The sequence below is a fragment of the Podarcis pityusensis genome, assembly GCF_964106645.2.
Source record: "Podarcis pityusensis genome assembly, chromosome: 5".
NCBI lineage: Eukaryota > Metazoa > Chordata > Lepidosauria > Squamata > Lacertidae > Podarcis > Podarcis pityusensis.
In genome coordinates, this window is record NC_138032.1 from 49,877,384 (window position 1) to 49,904,651 (window position 27,268).

Below are 27,268 nucleotides of genomic sequence, written 5' to 3' on the forward strand. Positions count from 1 at the left end.
AATCCCTAAATCCCTTTGGAATGCCCAGGTTAAAGCAAGCTGTGACTTTTTGTTGCTTGTGTGAAAGTCTCAAAAATTACAGTGCTACCCAAACCATTTCTACTCAGTCATACTGAATTTAATATGTATTATTTTCAGGTAAGGGGGGCTAGGTTTGCAGGCTCTGTGTTGATCTTTAAATATGCTGCTTGGCAGGGAATATATATCACATTGATTCCTTTTGTTGCTATGATCATTCAAAATAAAGCACAATTCTTTTACTACAGTATTTTCCCCTATTTCTCTAAGGAAATAGGGGACCTTAATATATATAAGCAATATTTGGGGGGGGGACATGCTGTTTGTAAGGAGAAACAACTAAAACCATTCTCTTTCCAGGATGTGTTTTGTGACTGAGTTAAATGTAAGCTTATTGCTATGTCTGTTTCTCAGGTGTTGTCAAAGGCACATTAGCATGCTATATCCACTTCTGGTTTTCCCCCATTTGAAACTTCTTTCAGCTCGACAGGAGGTTGTACATTTGCCCTGAGGAAAAAGCCTGGGTATTTCCTTATGACTCATAGTACAGCCTATGTTTTGCGCACTGGTATAAGGAGGCAGTTTCTATTTGCTCAGCATTAAACTAAGAGCAACAGAGCACTTGGAAAATATAACTTGTCGTGGTTTGACATTGTGGATCTTCAATTTTGCAACACCTAGTGCCTGTAAGTACCCCTACAAATGTTCATGTTCATTTAGAGTAAAAGTTAGCAGTATCATCTAATTTCAACCTCCTCCTCCTGTTTCATACATACACTTTTCTTAAGTGGCTTGTTTTGATTTTGTTCTAAAAAGGCTAACTGTACTATTTTAAATTCTGAAAACAAAGCCTACTTGGGTAAGAGTTGTGCAATGTAAAAGCTATTTCTTCCACTAAATCCAGTTTGTGGGTGAAAATGTGCTGTGATTTAAAGAGTGACCACCCCTCTCTTCTAATCATATATTGACATTTTGCAGTGACCATTCTCTGCTGTAAGTTCATAAGTCTCTCTGTATATCATGGCATTCCTTCACATTTATATTGCCTTGCCTTGATCTTAATATATTTTTAATTGTGGTATGTAGCACTGGTTTATTCTTAATTCTGACAACTTTACCAAGACCAAGTGTGTGTCTGCTCAGACCCAAGTGGTAACATAGAAAAATGTTATACTGTCTTTAGCTTTAAAAAATATTTGTTTAGAGATCTTTTAATTCAGGGAAGTCATTGATGCCACAAACAACACGTAGTTCAATCTTTTGCAAGACTATTCAGAAATAAATCCTATTAAGTTCACTGAGCTTAGTGTACATAGGATTGTAGCAATAACCATCATTTGTTCTGTGCCTTCTCTACGAATGCAGAATTGCAAGGGCTCATCACACTAAAAGAGGGGGGTCTTAAAAAAATAAAATGAAATCACCAAACGTTACCCATTAGATTAATTTGACTGGAATACAACTGAGGGATAATATAAGTAAATAGCAGCAAACATAGGTCAATAGGAGAAATAGGACATTAACTGAGGTAATGTGATTAGTCAATAGTAGAAATGGGATATTAACAAAAAGAGCAATATATTACCAATCTTTTGAGTCATTCAGCTTGATGGCAAGTAAAATTGAATGCATATTGATTGAATCTTATGGGAAGTATTCCTGAGACCGAGTTCTTTAGAAAACACCTGAATCAACTCAAGTTTGTTCCGAATACAGCAGGAAGTGAGAGGCAGAATGTGAGTTTGCATAGAAGTAAGATCGCCCTCAAACTTGCCTTCCAAAAAGTGAAATAACTTGACTAAGGCTAATAATCAGTCCTCAGATAAAATTGTCCCAGAATGGATTTGCTGTTTTCAGAATTCTTTTTGTCAAACTGGGCAGAAGAGGAGATAGGAGAAGAAGACAGAGAAGTGGAATGCCGGGTTTAGGCTTATTGCTCAGCTATAGTGTTTTCTTCTTCTAAAAAATAGCTATCAGTATGTTTATCCTAGGAAGCAAAGAGCAGCTTGGGGAAGAGGGAATTGAATCATAGACTTGGGGGTTGTATTGGCATAGGAGCACACACTGCAATGCCCTCATGGCTGCCTCCACGCTCATTTTTCTACATGGGCAGTTCACAGAGAATGAGTGTGAATGGGGTGTGGGTGCATGTGGATAGGGTGTGGGGAAAAGAAAGGGGGTATCTGTGTTAAGTGTAGTGTGTGTGTGTTTGTGTGTGTGTGTGTGTGTGTGTGTGTGTGTGTACTAGTGGTGGAAGTTTGGGTTGATAGGTGAAGACAGCAAACCAATTTTAAGCTGTCACCTAACTCCCTGCTGGCAAAAAAAAAACTCCCGCAGAATGTGGCCAATTCTTGATCCAGCCTTTGGGCTAAAGAAAGGCCAAACTGTGTATGTGCATGCATCACTGGGGCATATTTTAAAGACCTAGCACTCTACCTTTCCTCTATTTACTTTGCTGCATATTTTGTGATTTTAAATCTCTGCTGAGGTTCTCTCACCAAAGAGTACTTGCCCAAACCTGGATCTTGGCATCCAGGGAATTCTCCTTTCTCTATACCTATTTACTTGTCCTTGCACCAGCAAAAACAAAATTGATCAATAATTGTATATTGCATATATTTCTTGCAATATCTCACTTTCCTTTCAGGTAGGTTGATTTGTCCTCATCTGGATATGAATGAACAACACATCTTGTTTGGGTATGGTTGCAATTTCAGGGTTGCGTTTTAAATCAATTAATTTACAGGCTTGTGTTAGTTCAACTGTGCGTGCATAGTCTCACAAAGTAGTTGGATGCAATGTGTGTAATCTATTCCATCCACAAAATAAGAGTTTCTGTAGAGTTTCTATAGTGCAAGTTCATGTTCCGATGGGGCTAGCATCTGGAGCCAACTGACGATTCCCAGATAAGATCCTCCCCCTATTGTGTGGGCACGGTAGTCCCTCCCCCTACCTGGCCTGATCACCGTGGCAATGCCCCCCCAGGAGGGATTGGGCAACTGGCTGAGGTAGGCAGAGACCTCCAGGTATCCCAACTGGGGAAGGCAAAGCCAAGCCTATGCTAATGGTGCCGCATAGGGTCCAGGGGGCTGCGTGTGACCACGCAAAGGGTGCCCCCCATTTAATGTGGGGAGCAGTCATTGTATCTGCCCTACACTGGTTGCTCTCGACACTCTTTTCTTAGCCCCAATTCCAAGCTGCTTCCCAAGTAAATGGCTGAACCCATGAACTCTGGTGAGGGGAACATAGAAAGTTCAGAGTCCCTTTTTTATACACTTTTGTGTTGTGGTTACTGCTAATATAACCTTTCTCCACTTTTAGGAGCAAATGGTGAGTACAGTAGTCACATGAAATAAATGGATCTCTTCAGGCATTTGAGGTGAACATGTGTAGGCTTAAAGAGGAGAGAGACACCACTACTACCACACATTTCATATGTGACTTAGTGCTGCTTTGGATACAACCTCATGCCTCTTGTCCCTCTGATGTTACTTCATACTTGTTTCATTTCTACCAAACCAAAACATTCTAAATCAGAATCGGTTTTACCAGAGTTTTGAAAAGTATTTATTTGTTTAATTAAAATTTTCAAAGTTTCATTGGTGGGAATCAAAGAATTGTAGAGTTGCAAGGGACCCCAAAGGCACAACCGCCTGCAAGGCAGGAATCTCAGCTAAAGCATCCATGACAGATGGCCATCCATCCTCTGTTTGAAAACCTCCAATAAAGGAGAGTCTATCCCCTTCCAAGGTAATCTGTTCTACTGTCGAACATCTCTTACTGTCAGAAAGTTCTTCCTAAAGTTTGGTCGGAATTTACTTTCTTGTAACTTGAATCGATTGGTTCAAGTCCTACCCTCTGGAACAGAAGGAAACAAGCTTGCTCCTTCTTTCATGTGGCAACCCTTCAGATATTTGAAGATGGCTATCATATCGCTCCTCAGATTTTTCTTCTTCAGGTTAAACATCCCCAGCTCCCTCTGTTGCTGTTTAGTCGTTTAGTCGTGTCCAACTCTTCGTGACCCCATGGACCAGAGCACGCCAGGCACTCCTGTCTTCCACTGCCTCCCGCAGTTTGATCAAACTCATGTTCGTAGCTTCGAGAACACTGTCCAACCATCTCGTCCTCTGTCGTTCACTTTTCCTTGTGCCCTCAATCTTTCCCAACATCAGGGTCTTTTCCAGGGAGTCTTCTCTTCTCCCTCTAGCACTCCACATAAGGCTAGGTTTCTAGACCTTTTATCATGTTGGTTGCCCTCCTCTGCACACATTCCAGCTTGTCAATATCCTTAAACTGTGATACTCAGAAGTGGACACAGTACTCCAGGTGGGGTCTGGTCAAGGCAAAATAGAGCAGGACTATTACTTCCCTTGATCTGAAGAAGGTATTATTGTAAACAGGTATTATTGTAACCCATCCATTCATTTCAAAAACAACTGTTGATCTAATTTACGGTCTTTTGTTGCCCTTTTTATGCTGTGTAAGTTCTTGGAATGCTAATTGTATTTTATTGTTCGAAACATTCAATGGAGCAAGTGGGAAGAAAGGACTGTAGGAATAAAATATTGCTGTTCTTTATGTTATATGTTCATTGCATCGTTTTGGGAGAATTATAAATTGAGGGGTTTTTGTAGTTATTTTCTGGCACACAGTCACCATCTACATCTATGTTAATATTTTGTTAACCTAGTTAATGGGTACTGACAAATAACAAATATTTGTTAACATCTGATAAACTGCTGCTTGGTTACAGTTTCTGTTTATATACCGCATAGCAGAAGAACAAAAAAGAAAATTAAGTACTTCTGTTCCTCATAATATTCTGTTTATTTAATCTGAACAGGAACTGCAAGTACTTACTGGAAAGGCAAGGTGTGGTTTATACAAAGTCCTAGATTATAGTGATGGTGCACTGGGCCAGTACCTATTAAACATGAGTTAAAGTGGTCTTTAACCCTCACTATTTGTTTGTTTACTAGGTTGAATTTGCAATCAAAATGGATGCTCCACGAACGATGTGCATAGGTATGAGATGGAGTCTCATGAGTTTATCCAGACAGCAGGCCATACCCGTTTCCCTGGCAATTTTCATGTTTTTCTCAACATGCACTGTTTCTTTTTTTAATGGATACAATCAGTATGTGACTCCAACCAAAATTAGCATACAATTTTATGGCCCTGCCATGTATTGTATGTCCCTGTTCCAAAACATGGCAGAGTTTGCATATTTGGGCAGGGATATTCAGGTCTTGAGCCACATTGGAACTGACACATTTGCACTTAAAGCCCTGCCCTCTGATCCAAAGATATGGGATGGACTCCCTTCACTCAGTGTTGTAGAAAATGCATTCTGCACATGCATTGGATTGTTGCTGCATGAGTCCTAGGGATGAGGCTTGGCTGAGTTAGCCTAAGATCAAGATGCCCTGTTTCTGATTCACCATGATGCTCCACCGACAATATTTCATTTCTACTGGTGATATTTTTCAAGTACTTGATTTGGGTTTTCCAGCAGCAGCATCCATACAGACTGTCCTGCTCCCCTACATAGTTTTAACCATTTTATCTTGGATTGTGCCTGCCGGTCCAGTAGTAGATGTGCTATGAGTTGTAGGAACAAAGGGACGACCTCCCCTTTAAACATTCAGCGTATATTCAGATAGTTCTTCCAGTCTATATTCTGATTTCAACCAAATTTCTGAATTGGATTTTTGCTCCAGCTGCTGGGAATTGTTAAATTGCCGTACACTGCCTTGATATTTTATGTGAGTGGGAGAAACATAAGCACTTCAATAAATAAATCAAACTGGACCAATCATGGTAGGACTGGTCAAAAACAATTTCATATTTTACTTCAGACACAAATATCATTGTTTTGGTCATTTTGAATTGGATTTCTCTCCCTCCTTGACTATGGGTCTGTGGCTAAGGGATACAGAAATCCACTCTTCAGGGTTCTTTTCCTATGGAGGTAACATGGAATGTTTCTTACTGTTATCTCTTTATCAGGAAATTGTAGTTATGGAGATGTCTACAAGCATGGTTTCTTCATCAAATCCCCACCTCCTCATCTTTTCTCCAATCAGGTACTGTTGACATAATAGCCATGGTGCTGCTGCTATAATAATGATGAGCAAATAGCAATAATAATTGTACTCATAATGTGTTACTGTATTTCTCATTCCTTGTCTTTTACCTTTCTTCCAACAGAACTCCTGGAAAAGGAGACACTTTATCCTTTGCAAGTCTGGCAAGAACGATTATGTCCTGAGGTATCTTAAAGGTGCCCAGTTAAAGGGTTACATTGAAATCAATGAGTAAGTATCTAGCCATGTCTCAGAATGACCGCTCCCCACATTAAATGGGGGGCGCCCTTTGCGTTGTCACGCGCAGCCCCCTGGACCCTATGCGGCACCATTAGCACAGGCTTGGCTTTGCCTTCCCCAGGTGGGATATCTAGATCCCTGGCAGGGGACTGGGAGGGATAAATGCCCAGTGACTGAGCCAAGGTCTACCCACAATTGAAACATAATACAGTTGTGGCCAATTTTAATCCCATAGCACGTTGTCTTGAGTCGTTATTCCACACAGGGGCCGCCCAGAGTTTGGGGGACTCCGCCTGTCCATGCAAAGCTTCTTTTAACACTCCCTGACTGCCTGAATTGCTGCTTGCTGGCCCCCTCAAAAAAAGTTCTTCTCCAAGTTCTTCCCAAATGCATGGTGGAGCACCATATGAAATTGAACCACCTCACAGGTTAAAAGCACTGCGAGGCAGTGAGCAAGACTTGCCCCCTCGTCAGCCATGTATTCAGCTCTGAAAAGGGTCCCACACACTTCCTGATGTATGCATGCAGAGGCCTCCATGCTAGGGGGAATCCTGATCAGAACTACTTTTTGCACAAAGAAGCTCTGATGGTATGCATATAGGGACCCTGCAGCTGGGGTGGGGTGGAGTGCCTGGGGGGTGCATTGGTAGGAGAGTGGCTAATCCATGTGGCCCTGCAACCCCTTCACAGTAATGCGCTTTTAATGTGTGAGAACCCGTGCAGCTGTTTAGGGTTCTATGAGTTCTAAAATGGAACCTCAGCCAGTCATCTCTCCAGATGCTCTGAGGTAATTCTAATCTGCTTTATTGTTTTAAGTTTTGTGTGTTTTTAAAGCGTGGTTGTGGTTTCTTCCTTGCTTTTCCTTGTTTTATCTTTTGTAAACCGCTTTGAGGTTTGTTTGTTTTTTTTAATTGAAACAAAAACTATTACATTTTCAAAATTAACAAAGAAAGAATAAAAAGAATAATTTGATCTTCAACGACATATTCTAGGATAAAAATAGGTGTTACAAAATACACGGTAAAAGTATTTAAACATCTAAGATAAACAGAACAACATTGAAAAAGAAAAGGAAAAGAAAAAAACCAAAGCAAAACAACAAAAACTAGAAAAAAAACTTTTCTTAAACAAACATTTTTTAGGAAGTTCAAACCAATACTTAAATATTCTGTGCGCAAAGTCCTTCATACCGGTTTGAGTCCCTTATAATTTTGTTGACTTGTGCCTATCTCTTCGCAGTTTCAACTCAACTATTACAGTTAAATAATCTGTGCTTTGCTGTTTATCTAAAATTCTTTTCCTTTTCTGTGTAATTAATCAAAACAGGTTCATTCCTGCTTTGAGGTTTTTGACAATTCAGCGTTATATAAATTTTGAGGAACAAACGAATGAATGAATGAATAATCTGGCTGCCGCATTTTGGACAAATTGAAGTTTCTAAGGTGTCTTCAAAGACAGCCCCATATAAAGTACATTGCAATAATCCAGTCTGGCAGTTACCAGAGCATGGAGTACAGTGGCCAAGTCTTCTCTGTCCAAAAGGGGCCATTGCTGGAGACAGGATTAATATGGTTTTAAATATATGTATCATTATATCACATTTGTCTACCCATTTAAAACCTCATGTGATTCTGTTTTATATAACTAGTTAAAATAACCAAGCTTTGTGAGTGTGCTATATCGGAAAAGGAATGTACTAGAATGCATTAGGCTGCCATGTGGCGTAATTTAAACAAGGTGGAATATATAGTTCTCTCCCTCCTCATTTAATCCCCACAACAACCCTGTGAGGTAGGTTGAGCTGAGAGATAGTGACTGGCCCAAGATCACCCAGTGAGTTTCATGGCTGAGCAGGTGTTTGAACCCTGGTCTCTCAGCTCCTAGTCCAACACTCCAACCACTATACCACATTATATTACACATTACATGCTTTTTATGACATGCACAAGATGGCAGTTTATTTCATCTATTATAACTTACATGATTGTAAAAACCTGTATTGAAAGGATCTCAAGAATCAACCACGGTTCATAATGGTGCTACAATATATAGACATATTTAAGTTGAGTTATGTTTCATGTCTCTGAGGTTTTTTGTATCTATGGATTGGGGTAAGAATTTGGGACAGACAAGTTCTAATTTTGCACTTGCTTTTCCCATTCTGGATTATGTAAGACCAAAACACTTGTTTAGAAATGACATGCAGTAAAAACAGTCTCATCACGCGCAAGAACATATTTTACAATGCTAGATCATTGCCTATGACATCTTTTAACATGATGAGCCACACAGACTGTGTACATCTTTCATATATTTACCTAACAGGACTTCAGAAATAGAGATTGGCATAGGTGACCCTGAGAAAATGACGGTTGTGAAGAAGATGTTTAAATGCAAGCCTGCAGAAGTGATGACCATCAGAACAGAAAATAGGGTTTTCTATCTTATTGGATCAGACAGGTATGTTCACCATTCTTTACAGATATGTATGTATAGCTTTCATACCTGCTAGTATGAAGGCAATGAATTAAAAAAATTTAAAATACCGGTACAGGATCCTCAAATTGGTCAGAGCACATCCTCAAAGAAATTATCACACAAGCCATCATATATATTACACAAAAAAGGATTCCCCTTACAACGTTTACAAAGCTCGTGAAATACATTTGAACAGCAAGATGAGTGGAGGTGAAGGAAATTTAAGGAGCCACCATAGCTTAATAAATCAAGAATGGTTTCCCTACTGTGATTCCTTTCTTGCCCAGTTAAGCCACTTATTATAGTGTGTTTCCCTTCTGAAAAACCCTTGCTTTAGAGGCTGTTCCGGAAGTAGAAGAAGAGCTGTGCTACAAGGTAAATTATGAGGGAATCTTTATTTGAGAAGAATCAGCCACAGAATAATCTCTTTTGGCATTACACATGCGGCAGGGATTTTCCCAGAGTCAGCATACCTAGAACTTATGAGAGAAATCAGTGCTGCTTGGAAAGAGATAATGCAAATCCTGTTAGGTACCTTTTTACCTTATACTCTCCTCCCCTTATTCTGCATATTCAATACCCAGCAGAGACTTTGGCACTGAAACAAAACCAGTCTGACCTCAAAGAAAACAAATACCCTTTGTTTGTTTTCGGTAACTTAGAATGGAGTGCCAGTTTCCTTAAAGGCTACTTTGAAAGATTCTAACCACTCCTGCAAGGCAGTGGGTACAGAATTTTCCTCAGGGTTTACTCCTGAAGGCCTTCCCACGAATGAGTTTAGCTGCAAGGCAGCAGAGGTTTAGGATCAGAGTTTTCCTTCTCCTAGATGGGCTACCTTCCCAGGTTGATGAGCCCCATCTTCCTCTCATTTCCCTCTATAGCCTACAGCCACACATTAACAGCAACTAATGGAAAAGGTGGTGGTTGATAGAAACATTGTTTTTTATATAGATATCACAGTCACCATCAGACAGGGGAATCTCATCCTCACAATAAAGGTGGGGCAGAACCTGTGGGGTCCCCAGTGGGTGTATTGAAATGCCACCCTGCAAGAGACTGGTCTGGCTATCTCTGCACTTGCCTTCCAGCATGCCTTCTATATGAGCTTGGAACCCAAGTCAACAACATCATCCTGACAGTGTAGGAAGCTGCAGCCTTAGTGTGAAATGCCAAGGTTGCTAAGCAAACCATAATTGTCTTGGTTAGAAGATCTAATCCTTTTCAATGTGTGCAGTCACCCTGCTCCCATTCACATAGTATGCTCAGGCCAATGCATGGATATGCCTTTATGTCTGGGTTAAAACACTGATTAAAATGCTTTTGTTCAGCTAAAAGGATGCCCAAATAAAGCAGATAATGGATTTTTTTTTACTGTTCTTTATCAAAGTAGTGCATCTAAAAGCTGCAGATGTACATTACATGCAGGTCCCACTATCTAAACAGAATGCATTTGCAGGAATTTGTTTCATAAGCATAACAAGTTGACCATTTCCAATGATCTCTTTGGGGAAATGTGTTCCTGACCACAGAATATGACAAAATGTCAAAAATACCTGGGAAAGCCCTCTGAAACCTTGCAAAGGCAAATAAGGAAAGAAAAAATTGCTCTTATTTGTCTGATCTCTCCCCCTTCCTCCTCACTTCCTCCCACCATGGTTTCTGGTGAAACGGCTGCCGTGGACCAGCAAAACACAAAAAGTAAGGCTTCTTTAAGGCTGCTTATTTGTTTTCAGTGCTACACTCAGGTCCAGCTCTATGGATCTGTGGTGTGTATAATTTGCACACTAATTCCTCATTTTTGGATAAGTGATTTTTTTTTTATAACAAGTGTTTGGAATAGCGGGACCTGTGTATATTTAAAATAAACTAGGGTTTTGCTTCAGTGCTATTGCTTTGACTCCTAAATTTATGCAGATTTGATAAATTAATTTACTTAGTTTGCAGTCCTAACCATGCCTAATCAGAAGTATGTCCCATTTGGGTGGCTATAGAGAATGAGAGTTGAGATTCTTTTAAGATTTGAAATCTTCTACAGCCATGGAATAAAGGCATCCCTGGTTATATGGTGAAGGATTACCGGTGAGAATCTTGAAATAATGGGTGATTAACTTTGGCCTTCCATATCTTGCCAAACCACAAGCCCCACCACTTCTGACTATTGGCCAACTGCTGGAGTCCAAGAATGCTTTAGATGTTTTCTGGATATACCCAGGGTAGTATTCAACTCTGAGTAAAACTTACTTGAATATCACTCAGCAATACAGTGGTACCTCGGGTTACATACGCTTCAGGTTACAGACGCTTCAGGTTACAGACTCCGCTAACCCAGAAACAGTGCTTCAGGTTAAGAACTTTGCTTTAGGATGAGAACAGAAATCGTGCTCTAGTGGCGCGGCGACAGCAGGAGGCCCCATTAGCTAAAGTGGTGCTTCAGGTTAAGAAGAGTTTCAGGTTAAGAACGGACCTCCGGAGCGAATTAAGTACTTAACCCGAGGTACCACTGTATTGCTCATGCCAGGGATTATGGAACCTTAAGCCCAAGGCTCAAATATGGCCCTTGAGGCCTCCAAATCTTTCTCCCAGAAGTCTCCCCAAGCCATGCTCCTTCACTAGCCCTGCTTCATACCTTCCTCATCCTAGTTTTTCCTGTCCTTGAACTGTCTTGCCTGCCTGGCTGAAGGGATGTAGAGCGTAGGGTGTAAAGACCTCTGACTTTTGCATAGGTGGGATGTAGCCTACCTGACAAAGTTAAAAGTCTGATTTGTTGCCACTTTTGACTCTGGTCACAACCATCACAGGCCTGTGACTCCCATCCTTGATGTTTTCCCATGAGGCAATGCAGCCCTTGGGCTGAAAAAGTTTCTCTGCCCCTTGGCATATAGGGAGGAGGCCCTTGAGCACCTTGAAGATGCTGCTCAAGGATTTGGTTCTTCTTAAAAGTAAAAAAAAAAAATTCAGAGGAATACAATCTCATTCCTAATATTTTGTTTCTTTATCTGTCTCCTTAAAATGTAATTTCACTCTCTAGCAAGGACGTTGAGGACTGGGCCACCTTTCTGTTTTCAACCAGCAGAGAAACAAAGGTCAGTGGTTGCAATGCTGTTTTAATTATCGAACATCAGCCATTGACATTTTTTTAAAAATAAAAATAATAACAAATGTCTTCATCATTTGTTCTACTAGTGCTCGGTTTTCCTTTCTAAACTGTAACTTACAACTGGAGTCTGTCAGTTTCAGTTCTCTCAAGTTTCTAATTTTTCCAGTCTTAAATTCAGTTCTCCATGTTTTGTAGCAATTGACACATTTTTAAAAATCCTCATGGAAATTTACCAGCATTTTAGTGTAAATTTCTCCCAATAAGCACATTTTATATGCACTTTTGAGAAATGTACACATTTGCATTTTTTCAACCAATTTCCCCTAATACAATGCATATTCATTTGTTATTTTCACCAATCTATTCATTTTTTCTTGCATGCTTTCCTCTAGTATATGCATTTTTGTAAGCCTTGTTTGGTTGGAGAGCTAAATAGCAATATTCATGTAAATGTCAATTTCAAAAAATAGGTAAGCTTTGGTTTCATAATGTTTTGTGAAGTGTGGAATTTGATTGACTCAGCTTCAGACAAGATCTGAATTGAATTTCTCCCCCATCCCTACTTACAAACTAAGGGAAGTTTTAGGAATGAATTTGTATCTTATCTCTAAACAGGGAGCAGGAGAGAGCTACAGATACAGTTACTGTGATACCAAGGAAAGACAGCATAATGTAGGTGCTTGCTATCTAGGCTGCATTCTTGTGCTATTGGAGTGCATTGCAGTGCCATTTAAATTAATTTATCTATTAAAAATGTAAATTAAGCACCATTCTTCTCCACATATATTAACTTTATTTTTCAACTACATATATTCTGTGAACAAAAGTGTTTTGTTAGGCTTTTATGAATCTCCTGGAAATGAATAACTAGGTAATTATAAAATGAGACAGATTACATAAAACAGGTCATTAGATGATCCTTTGCTAGGCCACTTTTTGGTGTTAGTTGGTTAATTGTCATCTTACACTGAAGTAGCATTGGAATGGGGATGATGGGAGTTGTTGTCTGGCAACATCTGGAAAACCACAGGTACCTCACTCCCAGATCTATCAGAACTCAGTTTACACAGATCCAAATTTTTCACTAGCAAAGGCTTGATTAATAGATGCTGTTTGGATCTACAGGCTAAATTCCAGGACAAAACCTCAGTCGCCATTTTTTCAAACAGTTCCTGTAGAGTTATTATCAATTGCCCTCCTAAACAGCAGCCAAAATTCCTGGAGATAACAAAAGACTCTCTCCCCCCCCCCTCCCTCTGTGTCTGCCAGTGTTCTGGAACTGAACTTGCTGCATTCGGGAACAAACTAGACTTTTCATAGCATGCAGCTTCAGAGGCAATTTTTCAGGCATGGGGACAAGCGCTTATTGGGAAGCAGGTGCATACAGAGATGGAAGGCTTATCACTAGCTTAGATAGCTCAGTTGGTTAGAGTGTGGTGCTGATAACGCCAAGGTTGCAGGTTTGATCCCTGTATGGGACAGCTGCATATTCCTGCATTGCAGTCTAACTCTGCAGTTCTATTCTTCACTACCTCAGCTTCAGCTAGGAGCCTTGAGGGGGAGAAGTTTCCATAGGTTGTGGGGTGATCTTTATTCACATCGTGGTGGGCATGGAAGAGATAAACTTTTATATTATTACAAAGGTTTTAACTATGTGAAATTACTCTGTTGCTTCATTTCTTGACCCAGAAACCAGAAATGAGAAGTCGGTCAAAATCTTCACCAGCTTGTCTTGATGAAGTAGCTGCTGACATCATCAAGAAGGAACCGTGTCCTGACAATGAATATGAGGTGGTTGTTATATACTGTTTTTTTCATTTTAAGGGTGCTTCCAGGCTGTCAGTATTTCATGGGAAGGATTTCAAGGCATACCAGAAAACTTAGGTTTGCGCAATTAAAGTGCTCTGTTCCCCGGTGCCACAAATCCATCTTAAAAAAGAAACAGTTTTTTTGGCACTAATTGGAAAATGCATTGAAAATTGAGGGATGAATGAATGGGAATGCATGTAAACACCATTCAAATAAGTCACGATGAATCCAGGATAGGTACTCATTGTCATATAACTTCCCCACAAACAAATCAGAATAAATGCACAATAAAGACTAGATATAGCCTAATTCCAGGGACGCGGGTGGCGCTGTGGGTAAAACCTCAGCGCCTAGGACTTGCCGATCGCATGGTCGGCGGTTCGAATCCCCGCGGCGGGGTGAGCTCCCGTCATTCGGTCCCAGCTCCTGCCCACCTAGCAGTTCGAAAGCACCCCTAAGTACAAGTAGATAAATAGGTACCGCTTTATAGCGGGAAGGTAAACGGCGTTTCCGTGTGCTGTGCTGGTGCATGCTCGCCAGAGCAGCTTCGTCACGCTGGCCACGTGACCCGGAAGTGTCTCCGGACAGCGCTGGCCCCCGGCCTCTTAAGCGAGATGGGCGCGCAACCCCAGAGTCGGTCACGACTGGCCCGTACGGGCAGGGGTACCTTTACCTTTATAGCCTAATCATTGGGTAAGCTTTGTGAAAGAAAATCAGGATGAATGTGCAATAAATAAACTTGTCTGGGCGAGTGCTAAAAATAAAATAAAAATATTATTCCTTTTCTTTTCCACACCCATAACAATTTTAAAGTAGAACTACAACTCAAGTACCTGATTTTGCTTAAATGTGTTCTATCAGCAGAAAGAACAGGGCTAATTTCTAGTTTTAATGAATCACCCTGAAATAAAACTATGCTTTCTTTTATTCTGTTTTGATTTGTTGCGCTGCAGGATATAGGAACATCCATCTCCAAGAAGAGGCCCTATTCAGAGCCTATTACTCAAGAATCCTCCCAAGAAGCCCCTGTTTATGAGTCACTGACAGTACTGCAACTAGTGAGTGTTGAAAGTGGGACTGGAAGAACTGTATGGATAATTTGAAGCAGCTACTGCATCACTTCCATGCATCGTGTAGTGGAGAAAGTTGCATGAGGCATTGCTCAGTTATTTTAAAAAATAAAATAAAATAAGGGTTTGCAAGTGATTAAAGGTAAAGGTAAAGGTACCCCTGACCGTTATGTCCAGTCGCGGACGACTCTGGGGTTGCGCGCTCATCTCGCTCCATAGGCCAAGGGAGCTGGTGTTTGTCCGCAGACAGCTTCCAGGTCATGTGGCCAGCATGACTAAGCCTCTTCTGGTGAACCAGAGCAGCACACGGAAACACTGTTTACTTTCCCGCCGGAGCGGTACCTATTTATCTACTTGCACTTTGATGTGCTTTTGAACTGCTAGGTGGGCAGGAGCAGAGACCGAGCAATGGGAGCTCATCCCGTCGTGGGGATTCGAACCGCCGACCTTCCGATCGGCAAGCCCTAGGCTCTGTAGTTTAGACCACAGCGCCACCCGCGTCCCTGCTAGTGATTATTTGCTACTTTTTATTTCTTCATTTTCTGATCCTTCCTTTTCACACCCACTTGCCTCTCCTTATCCCTGGCTTCCACACAGTCGCCCATAATGCTTCCATTGCAGAAACGTGCTTAGAAACTTATATCCATGGGCACGATAATATGATTATAATTACCTATAATTATTATATTTATTTATAGCCCGTGTTTTTCCCAGACCAGGACTCAAGGTGGCTTGCACAAATTGAAAAAAACAGAGATAAAATACAGAAAGCCAAAAACATATAAAATATAATAATTTAAAAGTAATTAAATTATAATAGAATTGAAACAATTTAGAAACAAATCTGTCATAGGTCAGCGGGTTTGAGTACATTCATACCAGCTGTTCTCCATGTTGTTATGGCACATCTCAACCTGATTACATTCCTCATAAGTGTTTCACTTCTGATTTTCTTGTGGGGCAGCAGGTCTTCCTCATTGCTGGTTTCATTTGCCAAAAAAGAGCAAGTGTTTGCATATTATCCATTTTGACCTTTCTCAGAGCATGATGAGCAAAGAATAATGACACTGTAAATATGTCTGTACTTTTGTTTCAGCGACACCTGACAAATCATCAAGAGTCAGAGGAAAAATCCGAAATGGAGGACTACTATGCTTGTCCAACAAATATTCTAGCTACGGTAACGTATATATCATTATTTGCTCTGTTCTAAATAATGAAGTAATGCTTATATCTCTTTTTAATGTGCAGAATCCTTTATCTTGTGTGCAGATTTGTTCCATGCCAGTTTAGTCTCGTAGCACTGTATAAAGCTTGCGTCATACTGAGTCAGAACATTAGTCCACAGAGCCCAGTATTATAAATTCTGACTAACAGCAACTTCCAAGGGTCTTATTCAGAGGTCTTTCCCAGCCCTTGCATCTGAAACAATTTGTTACTAGAGCTGGATATTAATTATCATTATCATTATATGATGATGATGTATACCCCCGTCCATCTGTCTAGGTTTCCTGGTTTACAGGAATTTACATTTCAAGGTGTTTGAACTAGAAGACCCTTAGGTCCCTGCCAACTCCAGAATTCTGTGATTCTACACCTGGGAACTTTGGTATGCAAAATGTGCTTTACAGCAGTGGCTCTCACCTGTGGTAGAGATTTACCCAAAGCTTCCAGCTGTTTCATGACTGTTTAGGGTCTTCTGCCTCTAAATCAACCCTCTTCCCCCTCTAAGATTTGCAGTTGTTCCAGTACTCAGAATTTCTTCAGAAATTAAACGATTGTAGTTTGCTGAAACCAAGTCTTTCATGAAGCAGTAAGAGTTATCTTATTTTGCTTTAGTGGCATATCAGTTTTATCCAGACAGACTAGACCATATGTATTAGTGGGTTCAATAACAGTACTGAGAGCACCGCTTTTAACAAAGTTGAGTTTTTATTTCCTTTGGATACGTTAATATACTTTGCATATGCTTTTTACTTTCATAGCTGAATGATATGCAGGATAAATTCAGCACCACAGAAGAGACTACTAACCCAGATAAGGAAAAGGTTGGTGAACCTGAAGAATACATGCCCATGGGATGCATGTGAGTATTCAAGCATGGTGCATTTTGCTCCTAAATTTATCTGAAGCAATAGTTCGTGGATTTCTTTTGCAAAGCTTTTGCTAGATCAGGATTCCAAATCCCATCAACTCCAGCCAGCATGGCCATTGGTCTGGAGTGATTGGAGTTGTAGTGCAGAAACACATGGAGGGGAACAGGTTCCCCATCTCTGTGCTAGACCATCATTGCTTCATCTTTACTGCACCTGGGGGAGAACATTTTAGTCTACTGTGGCACTCTGTTTCTTTCTCACAACAAAGTGATGTCTACCTTTAGGTGTTAAATTAACATAGCCAGAAAGATAGTATTATTACCAGTAACTGCTGGTGCAAATTGATCACTCTTGTAATCTTGAATAGATTCCTTCCTTCCTTCCTCTCCTCAGAAGGAGCTGATCCTGTAGAAGCTACTTTGTCTTAACCAGTCTGTGCCAATTTCCAAGCCCATCAGCCCTGGCAAGGCAGTAATGTACATGCCAACAGCAATCACATAATTCCCCCTGAATCAGCTTTTGGCATGTTACTGTAGCTGCTCAAAGATGGCCAGGACTTCTGGTGCCTCGAAGCCCTGGAAAAGGCCATAGTACAGAAGCTGGATAAACACAAAATATATTAAAATCCTCCAAGACATTGGCTGGGTACACTCACGGCTCATTGCCAGTAAGTAAACCACCACACAGATATTTTTTTTTAGTTGAACCAGTAGCCTGAATTCATTGTATGGATTCTGTTGCCATTCAAATTCAGCGAGGATTCAAATAATTGTTAAGGTTTTGCTCCAGGTGTTATTTTTGTGGGGAGGTAACACTATAGTCTAGCTTTCAGTTTCATGTTTGGTTTAGCACCCGAACTGCTAGACAGTCATTGTACCATTTTTCATGGATCATTCCTAGGATCCTCTAAGAAACCCAACTCATGTAGACTCAAAAGCATGCTATAGAGCTGTTTTAAAGTCCATTTCAGTGATTTGGGGTTGTCGTGGCAAGTACTGTCCTGGCTGAAGGCTGTGGACTAGTGTAACCTGAGTCCGCTTGTTCCATCTAGATTAGAAACCCTCAAACAATAACTATGTCCCAGAAATTGGAACAAGCTGGACGTTCCTATGGATTGTAAGCCTTTTCTGGGCAGTGGCTGAGGTCAGATTTCCCTTCCTCACAAGCAAGTCAGACTCTCAGGAACTCCGTGCAGACTGCATACCATCACTATGCTGGTGGGGTAGTACTGGGTTCATGCCTGCTGGCTCTGTCCTGATCTCCACACCTTGGTAGCATCACATGCACAGTGCCTGCACTTGTAAAAGCTGTTACTCCCCATGTCCAATCTTTACCGTGTTGTTTTTTTTTTTGCAAAATACAGGTCTCATGACAAAGGTCTGTTTCAATCATTGGGACTTCAATGGGGCTGAATAGAGTGGCAGAGAAACATCCAAAGCTCTCCCACTTGTGCTAGCCATGAAAGAGAGGTGGCTGTGAAACTGCAGTTTTTCCCTGCACCGGCTTCAGGATGGTGCAGCAGAGAGGCCTAAATCAAGTCCAGCATCAGTAGCTGGAGTGGCTTAGGATCCAGCAGATACTTGGTGGACCCTTCTCCACACCATCCTTGTCACCCCCACACACCAAAACTCTCAGTTTGGGGGCTTTCCATTAGCTAAAACTGGCAGAGATACCTCCAACCGTAGGTCTGTTCATCCAGTTATAGCGGGGACCTCTGTGGTGGTGGAGGTCCCCTGTTGGCAGATTGCAGTGGAGCCAGGACACCATCACCACATCCTAACCCCCTCTAGAATGGCAGGTTAGGGTTTCTCTGCCCATCTGGATCAAACCCAAAGACTGGGCATGTACAATTTGCATGTGTGTTGATTTTCTGCACAAAAACTGGCCAAAGTTTGGGGGTCTGTCAGGGCTGATCTGGCACTACAATTGTGCTTCACTTCCCACTACCCCTCCGTTCATACACTGATTGTGCAGCTTCAGTCTGCTGCCCAGGCTAAAGTTTTTTTTTAAAAAAAAAAATTATAGACATGGTTGATGCATTTCCTTTTAAAAGTAATATAATTTACTCATTAGAGTTTCAGGGGTAGCGGAGGTAAAAATTGAACCTACAAACAATGAATCGACGACCCTTCCTGAAGGCCAGGAAGATAGCACGAATCTGCAGGTGATAGAGGACAAGCCTTTGAAACCAACACCACTACCAAGGACCTGGAAACCAGAAAAAACACCGAAGCTATCAGTTCTGTCTGTGGTTCAGTTGTCCATTATTCTCAGGTGTGGATTCTCTCAGTGTTTCCTGTGGATAGTGATGGCTGGATACATGTGCATAATTTACATTTTCAATATATTAGTAATTATGTCTGTATTTCTCACAAACTCCCTGAGAGCAAAAGAAAATGCATTTCTATTTCAATGGGTTTTCCATTGTCCTGATTTCCAAGTGATACAATCAGTCCAATAGTCAATGTCAATGCTTTGAAGTTAGTTCTTTGCTCCATTATGTGAACCAGAAAAGAATACTTAACCTTTATCTCCCCACCATGTGAGCCTTTTGAATTCATTCAAGTGTACATTGGACTTTGTTCCATTGTTCCACGTAGTTTGCAAAGGTGCAGGGGAAATGAATGACTATGATTCTTGCTTCGACAATAATTTGATTCTGTTAAGAAATGAGCCCTTTCTTACACACTGCTTTACAGCTGTATTCTAACGCACACTTACATCACCTTGAGTTTTGAAAGGGCAGAATATAAGTGTTTTGAAAAGCTCCCTATTTTATATAAGAAGATAAAGAAGTCAGATATAGAATGTTGTAAGACTGGTTGTGTGGGTTATCATGGAACATATTTAGACTGTTTCTAGCTCAGTACTGTCTGGCAGTGGCTCTCATTAATAGCAACAACTTGCAGTGGTACCTTTCTGGTTTATTAGCCACACATTTTGGGTTTCACAACACGCCTTTCCTCTTTTCAGTAAAGTCAGAGATGACTGCAAATTGGAAGAGGTGGATATTCTCCTTCCCCGGAGTGATTTCACCAACTGCCTGACACTTGTCAAAGCCGCTGGGCGTATATGGTAAGGCCTCTTATTTTCATGCTGGTTTGTACATTCAGCTCTTAAAAAGCAATCAGTTTTTTTGGTTAGTTCCAGCAATGTCACCGCATCATTACTGATCAATTTCATAAGAGACAGCTCAAGTTAATATTAATAAATTAACCCAAATTAAGGCTCACCCACACATGCTCCAGGCTTTCTAGGCACTGGGCTGAGCTTTCCCCTGTCCCAGGGCTTTCCCTGGGAAAGCCCATGTTTTACTGCTGAATCGGAGCAAACAGCAATCTGGAAAGCCCTATTGCTGTTTACTCCCACTCGGCGGTAAAATGCAGGTTTTCCCCAGGGAGAGCATTGGGAACAAAAAACCCAACAACACCTGAACCTGTGCCTAGACACCTGGAGCAAAGGTAAGTGTGGATGAGGCCTAAGAAGAGCCCTGCTGGATCAGGCATAAGACCCATTGAGTAGTCCATCATCCTATTCTTACAGCTGTGAAACAGATGCCTGTGGGAAGCCTGCGGGCAGGACCTGAGAACAGCAGCACTGCTGCTATTGATCCCCCACAACTTGTATCCATATGCCTGTTTAGGGAAGTTTTTAATATTTAATGCTGTATTTTTTTAACACTTGATTGGGAGCCGCCCAGAGTGGCTGGGGAAACTCAGCCAGAAGGGTGGGGTATAAATAATAAATTATTATTATTATTATTATTATTATTATTATTATTATTATTATTATATAGATGCACACATGCACTCATTCACACTTCTTTATTCTTGTTAGCCTGTTCTGTGTGAAATCTGCTGTAGCTCTTGCTGTTGTAGCTCATGCTAGTCTTTCTCAATACAAGTCATATAAGTGTGAAATGATTGTCCCAAAGAAGATTGCCAGAGCCCTGCCTTGTAATCAATCTAAAATCTATCTTTATATTTAACCTTTTGAGTTGACCTTTTGATCAGTCTATTTTTGGGTGTGAACTTTATTTTGCATTTTTAAATAAGTTATTTAACATCTAGCTGTTATTGTTCTTGATTGTTACCCTCTTCAGGTTTGCCAAGAAATAAAAGTGGGATATATTTTTTTCAAAAGCAACATCTGTTCACTGGCAGGTGAACAACATACTTAAATTAACTTGTTTTTATACATACTTCATATGGTGACCTGTCATTTTGCAGTGTTCAGGAGAGCTGGCTATGTAAGTCGTTTAGGGAGTGCTAGTTTTGCATTCCTGCCAGAGACCAGAAATGAATTTGTTAAAACACTGAAAACTGCTGCTTGGCAGTTTAGGTTTTAATTTGCAAATCACCAACTTAGTTTTTATGTAACACAAAACAGAAGTTTTAATCCCCACATTTCTTAGTATATTCTTCAGTTGGGCATTCCCATACTAATGAGTTGGTGAGGGAGTTGAAATAAAAATAAATTTACAAGCACATAAAACTGTTCCACAGTCTTTGTGGACCACAAGATGTCACACTTTCTCTACCACAGTTTATTCCATATGACAAACAGTCCGGTGGCATTATGCTTTTGCATCCATATATTTCAGTGCAAAGAAAACACAATGCAAATGTGGTGGGGGGTAGGGAGGGGAGAAAAGTCATCAGTTACATACTGTTTGCAGACTATAAGGTACAACAGCAGTGAACACTGATCATATTCACCAGATAAGACTTCTGTTCTGTACATGGGACAAATAAGTGAACATTGGCAATTTCCACTCCTATTTTCATAGATATCCTACAACATTCCCAAGAGAAGGTTAAGAAAGTAGAGAATTTCCATTATCTCACATATTTTGCAGAGGCAGTAGGGAAGTTAGTGTGCTTCCTAGAAAATCAGTATCAGTGACTGAGGAAAGGAAGGGAGGGTGAAATGGACATAGATTAGAGGTGCCTAGAGCTCATCTCCTGCTGTGCCTTCCCTTGTGTACTCTCTAGTGCTCAGTTGCAAGTCTGACTCTCTCTGCTCTCCTTTGATGTACTTCACATGCCTGCTGCACACTGCGCACAAGAAAGTCACTTTCTCAGGCCTTGTCAGTGATGGGAGGAAATTCTTCCCAACAAGTTTCAGAGAGGAAGTCCCCCTGTCACAGAAAGCTGATGGGCATATTCAGATTAGTAGAAAGAAGGCTCCTATCAAAAAAAAATAAAAAAAAAATCCAATGTTTAAAAAGTGCTGGAAAGAAGGTGGAGAACAATTGCTGACTACATTTAACAAGGATAAAGCAAAGAGTAATGGAATGAAGTGACAGAAAAGGAAATCTACCTTAAAATGGCCTATCAGACCAATTCAGCAATGCAGTAAACTACTTACAGAGATGGTAGAATCTCCTACTTAGTGCATATAATGCATGTGTGTGTGAACGTGTGTGTGTTTAAATAGATAGTGTGTTTTGGCATGTGACTAGATAATCTAGGTAGTTTAAACTTCCAGGGCTAGGGCTGTGTACTGGAATGCCGTAAAGCATGTTCTCCTTCACAGAGAGCACGTGTTGCGGTGGGGGCCGCCAGGACACTCCAAAGTTGGGGGCGGGCTAATTGATTGTTGGCCACTGATGCGATTGGGGCTTCCCTTGTTGTTGGGAGGAAGTTAATGTTGCCATTTGTTGATTGACAGCCAGAAATGCTAAAACTTCTTGCACGAGGCTAGGGCTTCCTCTTTTCGCCCGTGCATCGGATTGCCCGTCCCTCCCTCCCTAGAAGAGGGTTGTTCACTTTGACCTTGCTATGCCTGTCATGGGGTCGTCTGCTTTGGGGCAGGGGCCTGGTAGGAATTTTGTCCATCTGGCTGATTGGTTGGGGCCATTTGGTTTTTGCCTACTGCGTAGCAAATCATCACAACTTGTAAGGTTCGCGGTTAGGCATTAGTTTATGGTTTGGTTAGTTGAGGGGCATGGATTGGCTGTGCCTGCCCCTCTAATGCTGCTGCTGCAAGGGATTCCGTTAAAGGAATTGGGGGCTAACTATTGCTTGTCCACTCTGACAAGGGGGCTCGGGCCATAGCAATGAGCTCCTGGTTGCATTTGGGAAGGGCTGAGGGCAGGTTCCCTGCGCCGACGCTACCCCCAAGTGTATTCCCCTTTTCTGACTTTCGCATCGTGCGGAATGTCAGTCTGTCCCCCATGGTGGGGGCAGATCGTCGCAACCAATGCCTAAGCAGCCACTCACAAATTTGTATTTTAATAAAGTTGTGGCCAAAATTATGCCAAAAATCTTAAACAAAAATTCTGTGTGATGTGTGAGTTATTGGGGTGGCCCTGGGGACCTCAACACGCAATAAAATTGCTCAACCAGCCTAATGGGCCAATTATGTTAGGTCTCTGGGCTGAGATAAACAGAATACCCCCAGATTGTCTACTGGAATTTCTGCTGGACTTTATATGTGTACAAAGCCGGAGGCTTGAATACTTGATATTATTCATTTTGATTTAAAGATGTATCTTCCAACTTTCAGCAGCCTTAACTGCCAAAGAGCAATTTAGAGAACTTTCTCCCAACTCAAAGAATGAATTCAAAAGTAGTATGGTCAGGGGTCCCTTTACCTTTTTAATGTAGAATAGAAATCACAACCACAGGGTCAAAATCATTTAGTACCTTCATTCAATATAGATCATTGGTTACTGGTTCTAGTATCTTTAGGCTGACATACTACTTTTAATTTTGGTCACCAAAAGCTTTTACCTTTCATGTTTATAATAGGATCAGAATTAAGAATTCTCTCTGGTTTCTAAGCTTCCTCTACAAGATTTGTGACCCCTAATAGCCACAACCCCAGAGTCGTCCGCGACTGGACTTAACGGTCAGGGGTCCCTTTACCTTTAATAGACTATAGACGAGTACCCCGAGATCACCCTAAACTCTGATAGCGTATTTCCATTTCACCTCCCTGCTTGGAAGCTTTAACGGATGTCTACTGCTTGATTGGATTAACCGCTTAGCTATTAATTTCATCCCAACTCTCCAGTATTTTTGAATGTTAGACTGCCAGATCAGAAGCCATCACCAAAGTGAACAAGAATCCTCATCAGTCAATGCTTCCCCCCCCCCCCTTGCCTCTTCTCCAATTCACTACAGTGTCTCCCAGTGGAAAGACCTGCATCGCTTGGGATGCATATTTCATCAAGGGGATTATATAGTGGCTGTGAACGACCTGCATGCAAAGAGCATAGATGAAATGTCTTTGTTCATAACTAGATCCACAAGAAAGGAGGTAAGAGCCAACAATTTAACTAGTTAGGACCACCAAGCAGTGAATTAGTTTGTGGCAATTAGCTGTGGGGCTTATCCAAGCACATTTGTTCAGACAAAAGCATGGTTAACATTATGATTATGATTATTATTATTGCTGCTGCTGCCTCTGCTGCATACAATCTCCCATGTGGCTACCCATATGTTGGTCTCTTGTGTGCAGCCAGTAGTTTCACACCAGGGTAAAAAATGGTAGTGGATTTCCTACCCTCAGCAACCCACTTTAATCTGAGCACGGACCTTATCCAAGGAATATGTTTCTAATGATTTTGCTCTGGAACATAATGGAAGACAGTGTAACATAGGAGCCAACTCCTAGGGGCTGTGGGGGCTTCACTCCCCCCAGAAAATATTTGAGGGGGCCAAGGCCCCACCCCCAAGTTGATAGGCATTGCCATTCAAATGGTGTGCATGCACCGTGTCATGTGATCGATTATGTGGGGTGAGGCTTACCTGGGCCCGCCCAATATTTTATTCAAGTTGGCACCCCTGAAGTGTAATAAAACTCAAGCATCTTAATCACATCAAGTTTCATTAAAAGCCATTGATAAAAATAGGCGCACACCCCCACACACCCCCAACAATAATAGGTTTCATAGTAGAGTATTCATGAGCTGGGCTACCTGCTTAGAGGGACAGTCGGTTAAATGCAGTGCCAGCAAAAAATACAAGCTGTGTGGGAAGTTTAATTTGGACTAGAGCACGAGTCTTGCAGAGTGCCCAGGGACAGCATGGGCTGATCTGTTGTTGGGAAGAAAAATGTACACAATGAAGAAGGGCTGAGCAGACAAGCAAAATGAAATGTGAGCAACTGAACCAAGGGGCCAAGGTGGCAGAGAAGACAAAGGGGAAATTATCTAGTATGTGGAAAGCTGGAGAAAGCAATGGAAGAAGCAGAAGTGTAGTGGAGAACAGAAAGGTAAGTGGAAGTGATGGAAAACTGAAAACAGGGTCAGGGAATTTAGGGAAGGTGGGACTAATAAAAAAATAGCACTGGGTGAAAATTCTTCATACTGATCTTGGGGGAAAAGAAGACTGGTTATGTGTTGAAAAGGAAAATGGGGAAGCAATGGTATTGGTATTCATCTCCTGTTGAGACTCCTGTTGGTTTTAAGGCAATTCCAGACCTCTCATTTATATTGTATGTATTAGGATTAAAGATACACTGCATCACTAGTAATCATTTAATGTGGTTCAGGTTAGGTGATCATAGGTGATCATGGGTTAGTTGGCTATATTGGCTCAAAAACAATTGGTTTAACACTGTGAATTCATACTCTGGTAAATGTTAATCTGTAATCTCTCCCTGTTTGGCATACATTGCAATATTAGGAAGTAGCTAGATTGTGCAATTCTTAACCAATCACCTACTCCTAGATAACCATTTTGCCTATTACACACACACACACACACACACACACACACAAACATTTCTGTGTATTTGATATCCCAGGAATTAGTCCCACCTCCCTAGCCACTATACCACACTACCTCAAAGTTTATTTGCCACTGCCTTGAAATCACTTTACCCAGAGATCTTCCATATTGTATTGGTGCTGGCAGTTGCAGGCTCTACACGCTTCTCTGTGTCTGGCTGTCAAAACCATTTGTGGAGAACCACTCATTGTAAAACCTTGAATTTCTCATGGCCTGCATCAGGATTCTGTGGACACCCAACTTCACAAAGCTGTGCGGTACTGCAATTCACCACTAAGATTAAATAATTTTAAACCTGCAAAGGTATATGGGGAAAAGATAAGTTTATGAATTGTATATACAAAGTTGCTAATCACTATTCTATTAACACAATGGTGCAGGCTTGTAAACTATAAATAGTAACGTGGTAAGTGCTTTTCTCTCCATTTTTTTTTCTTTCCAAAAGGTGAAACTGACTGTATGTCGGCTTCCAGATTCAAAAATTTTACATGCTCAAGGATGCAAATGTTCCTAATGGAGAAAATGTAAGTGTGTGACGAACCTGCCTACTCTTCTATGCAAAAGTCATCAACAACTCATTTACGTTGTAGTAAGCAGGCTTAGTTTACCATGATAAATGGAGTTTTAATCCAAGTGTTCTGATTTCACTGGCTTGTTATCCCATTTCCTTCTAGAACTAGATGTTACTTATTCCAGAACTAGCATGATTTATACTTTTCTATCATGCCTATTATCAGCACTAGAGCGAAAACACAGGATCCCCCATCCCCTCAATTGGAAATATATGCTATGAAGCAAATCTAGAGTTCCCAGCCTACATTTGCCTCATAATGATAGTGCAGAGATTTTTGCAATGGGATATCAATGGTTTGCATTCATACTTTAACAACTGAACCACCAGCAGCTGGTGGCAATTAAAAAAAGTATTGCTATATGATCTATTGGAAATGTTATTACATTCAAAATGAAACATATGAATGGTGGGTAAATAAATATAGTCTATGATGCCAAAAATCCAGTCTATGATGCCAATATAGTCTATGATGCCAAAATCCAGCTCAAACTGGGCACAGTAGCATAGGTTGGGCATACAACATGTACAAGGGCCTACAGCCTATAAAACAGGATATCAGATAACTTTATGCACGGACAGCCAGGTCAAGCAGCCATTCTCAGAACAGTGGTTCTGGAATCAGCTGATTCCAAAATCCAATCCAGACATTTTGTAAATCAAGATCAAGAACTTCAATTCCTCTGAGTTTCTTTGTGAAAAGGCAGGATCCACATGTAATAAAAATATTTTTATTTGTTACTTGTTGCAGAATCTTCATTGGCCAAGATCTTAGGTCAAATACAAATGAAGACTTGAAAACAGTGCCCCCCCCCCAAAAAAAAAACCCACCGTGAAGACACCAGAACTTTGTCTCATAAAAAAAGTAGCATGGCGGTGGTCTCTCCTCATGTAGCACTCAGTGAACCGCACCAGACTGGGACAGGACTATTCCTGTGCAACTTTTGAAATGCAGTGGTATTCAGAAGAAATGGTATTTCACTGCTGTGAATATCCATACATGTATTTAAAACCCTTTCAGAGTTTCTGCGCTGCTCCAAAAACAAAGATGTTGCCATCCCA

The 27,268-nt window shown here is 41.1% G+C and overlaps 1 protein-coding gene across 9 annotated transcripts; it reads left to right on the forward strand.

The window, feature by feature from the left end:
- Positions 1-451: 451 nt before the first annotated feature.
- Positions 452-27,268, forward strand: PLEKHS1 (pleckstrin homology domain containing S1). 9 transcript variants are annotated; one of them, XM_081006022.1, is made up of 16 exons: positions 452-704; positions 4,998-5,043; positions 6,028-6,104; positions 6,229-6,335; positions 8,670-8,804; positions 11,851-11,905; positions 12,535-12,591; positions 13,609-13,716; positions 14,682-14,786; positions 15,895-15,978; positions 16,784-16,884; positions 18,968-19,168; positions 19,868-19,969; positions 24,025-24,160; positions 26,081-26,159; positions 26,958-27,268. In XM_081006022.1, exons 2-15 carry the CDS (start codon positions 5,016-5,018, stop codon positions 26,147-26,149), a joined length of 1,365 nt encoding a protein of 454 aa, XP_080862148.1. In that variant the 5' UTR covers positions 452-704; positions 4,998-5,015; the 3' UTR covers positions 26,150-26,159; positions 26,958-27,268. The 9 variants fall into 9 exon arrangements, with proteins under 9 accessions (XP_080862148.1, XP_080862152.1, XP_080862155.1 ...); XM_081006026.1 differs by having other exon boundaries at positions 13,609-13,710; XM_081006025.1 differs by lacking the exon at positions 452-704 and adding an exon at positions 780-877.

Bases quoted from the DNA above. Each gene is read 5' to 3' on its own strand.
- PLEKHS1 (XM_081006022.1), top strand. From the start codon at position 5,016: ATGGATGCTCCACGAACGATGTGCATAG. The intron at 6,336-8,669 runs GTAAGTATCTAG...TTTACCTAACAG, and splicing joins GGTTACATTGAAATCAATGA to GACTTCAGAAATAGAGATTG. The intron at 12,592-13,608 runs GTAGGTGCTTGC...TTCTTGACCCAG, and splicing joins CCAAGGAAAGACAGCATAAT to AAACCAGAAATGAGAAGTCG.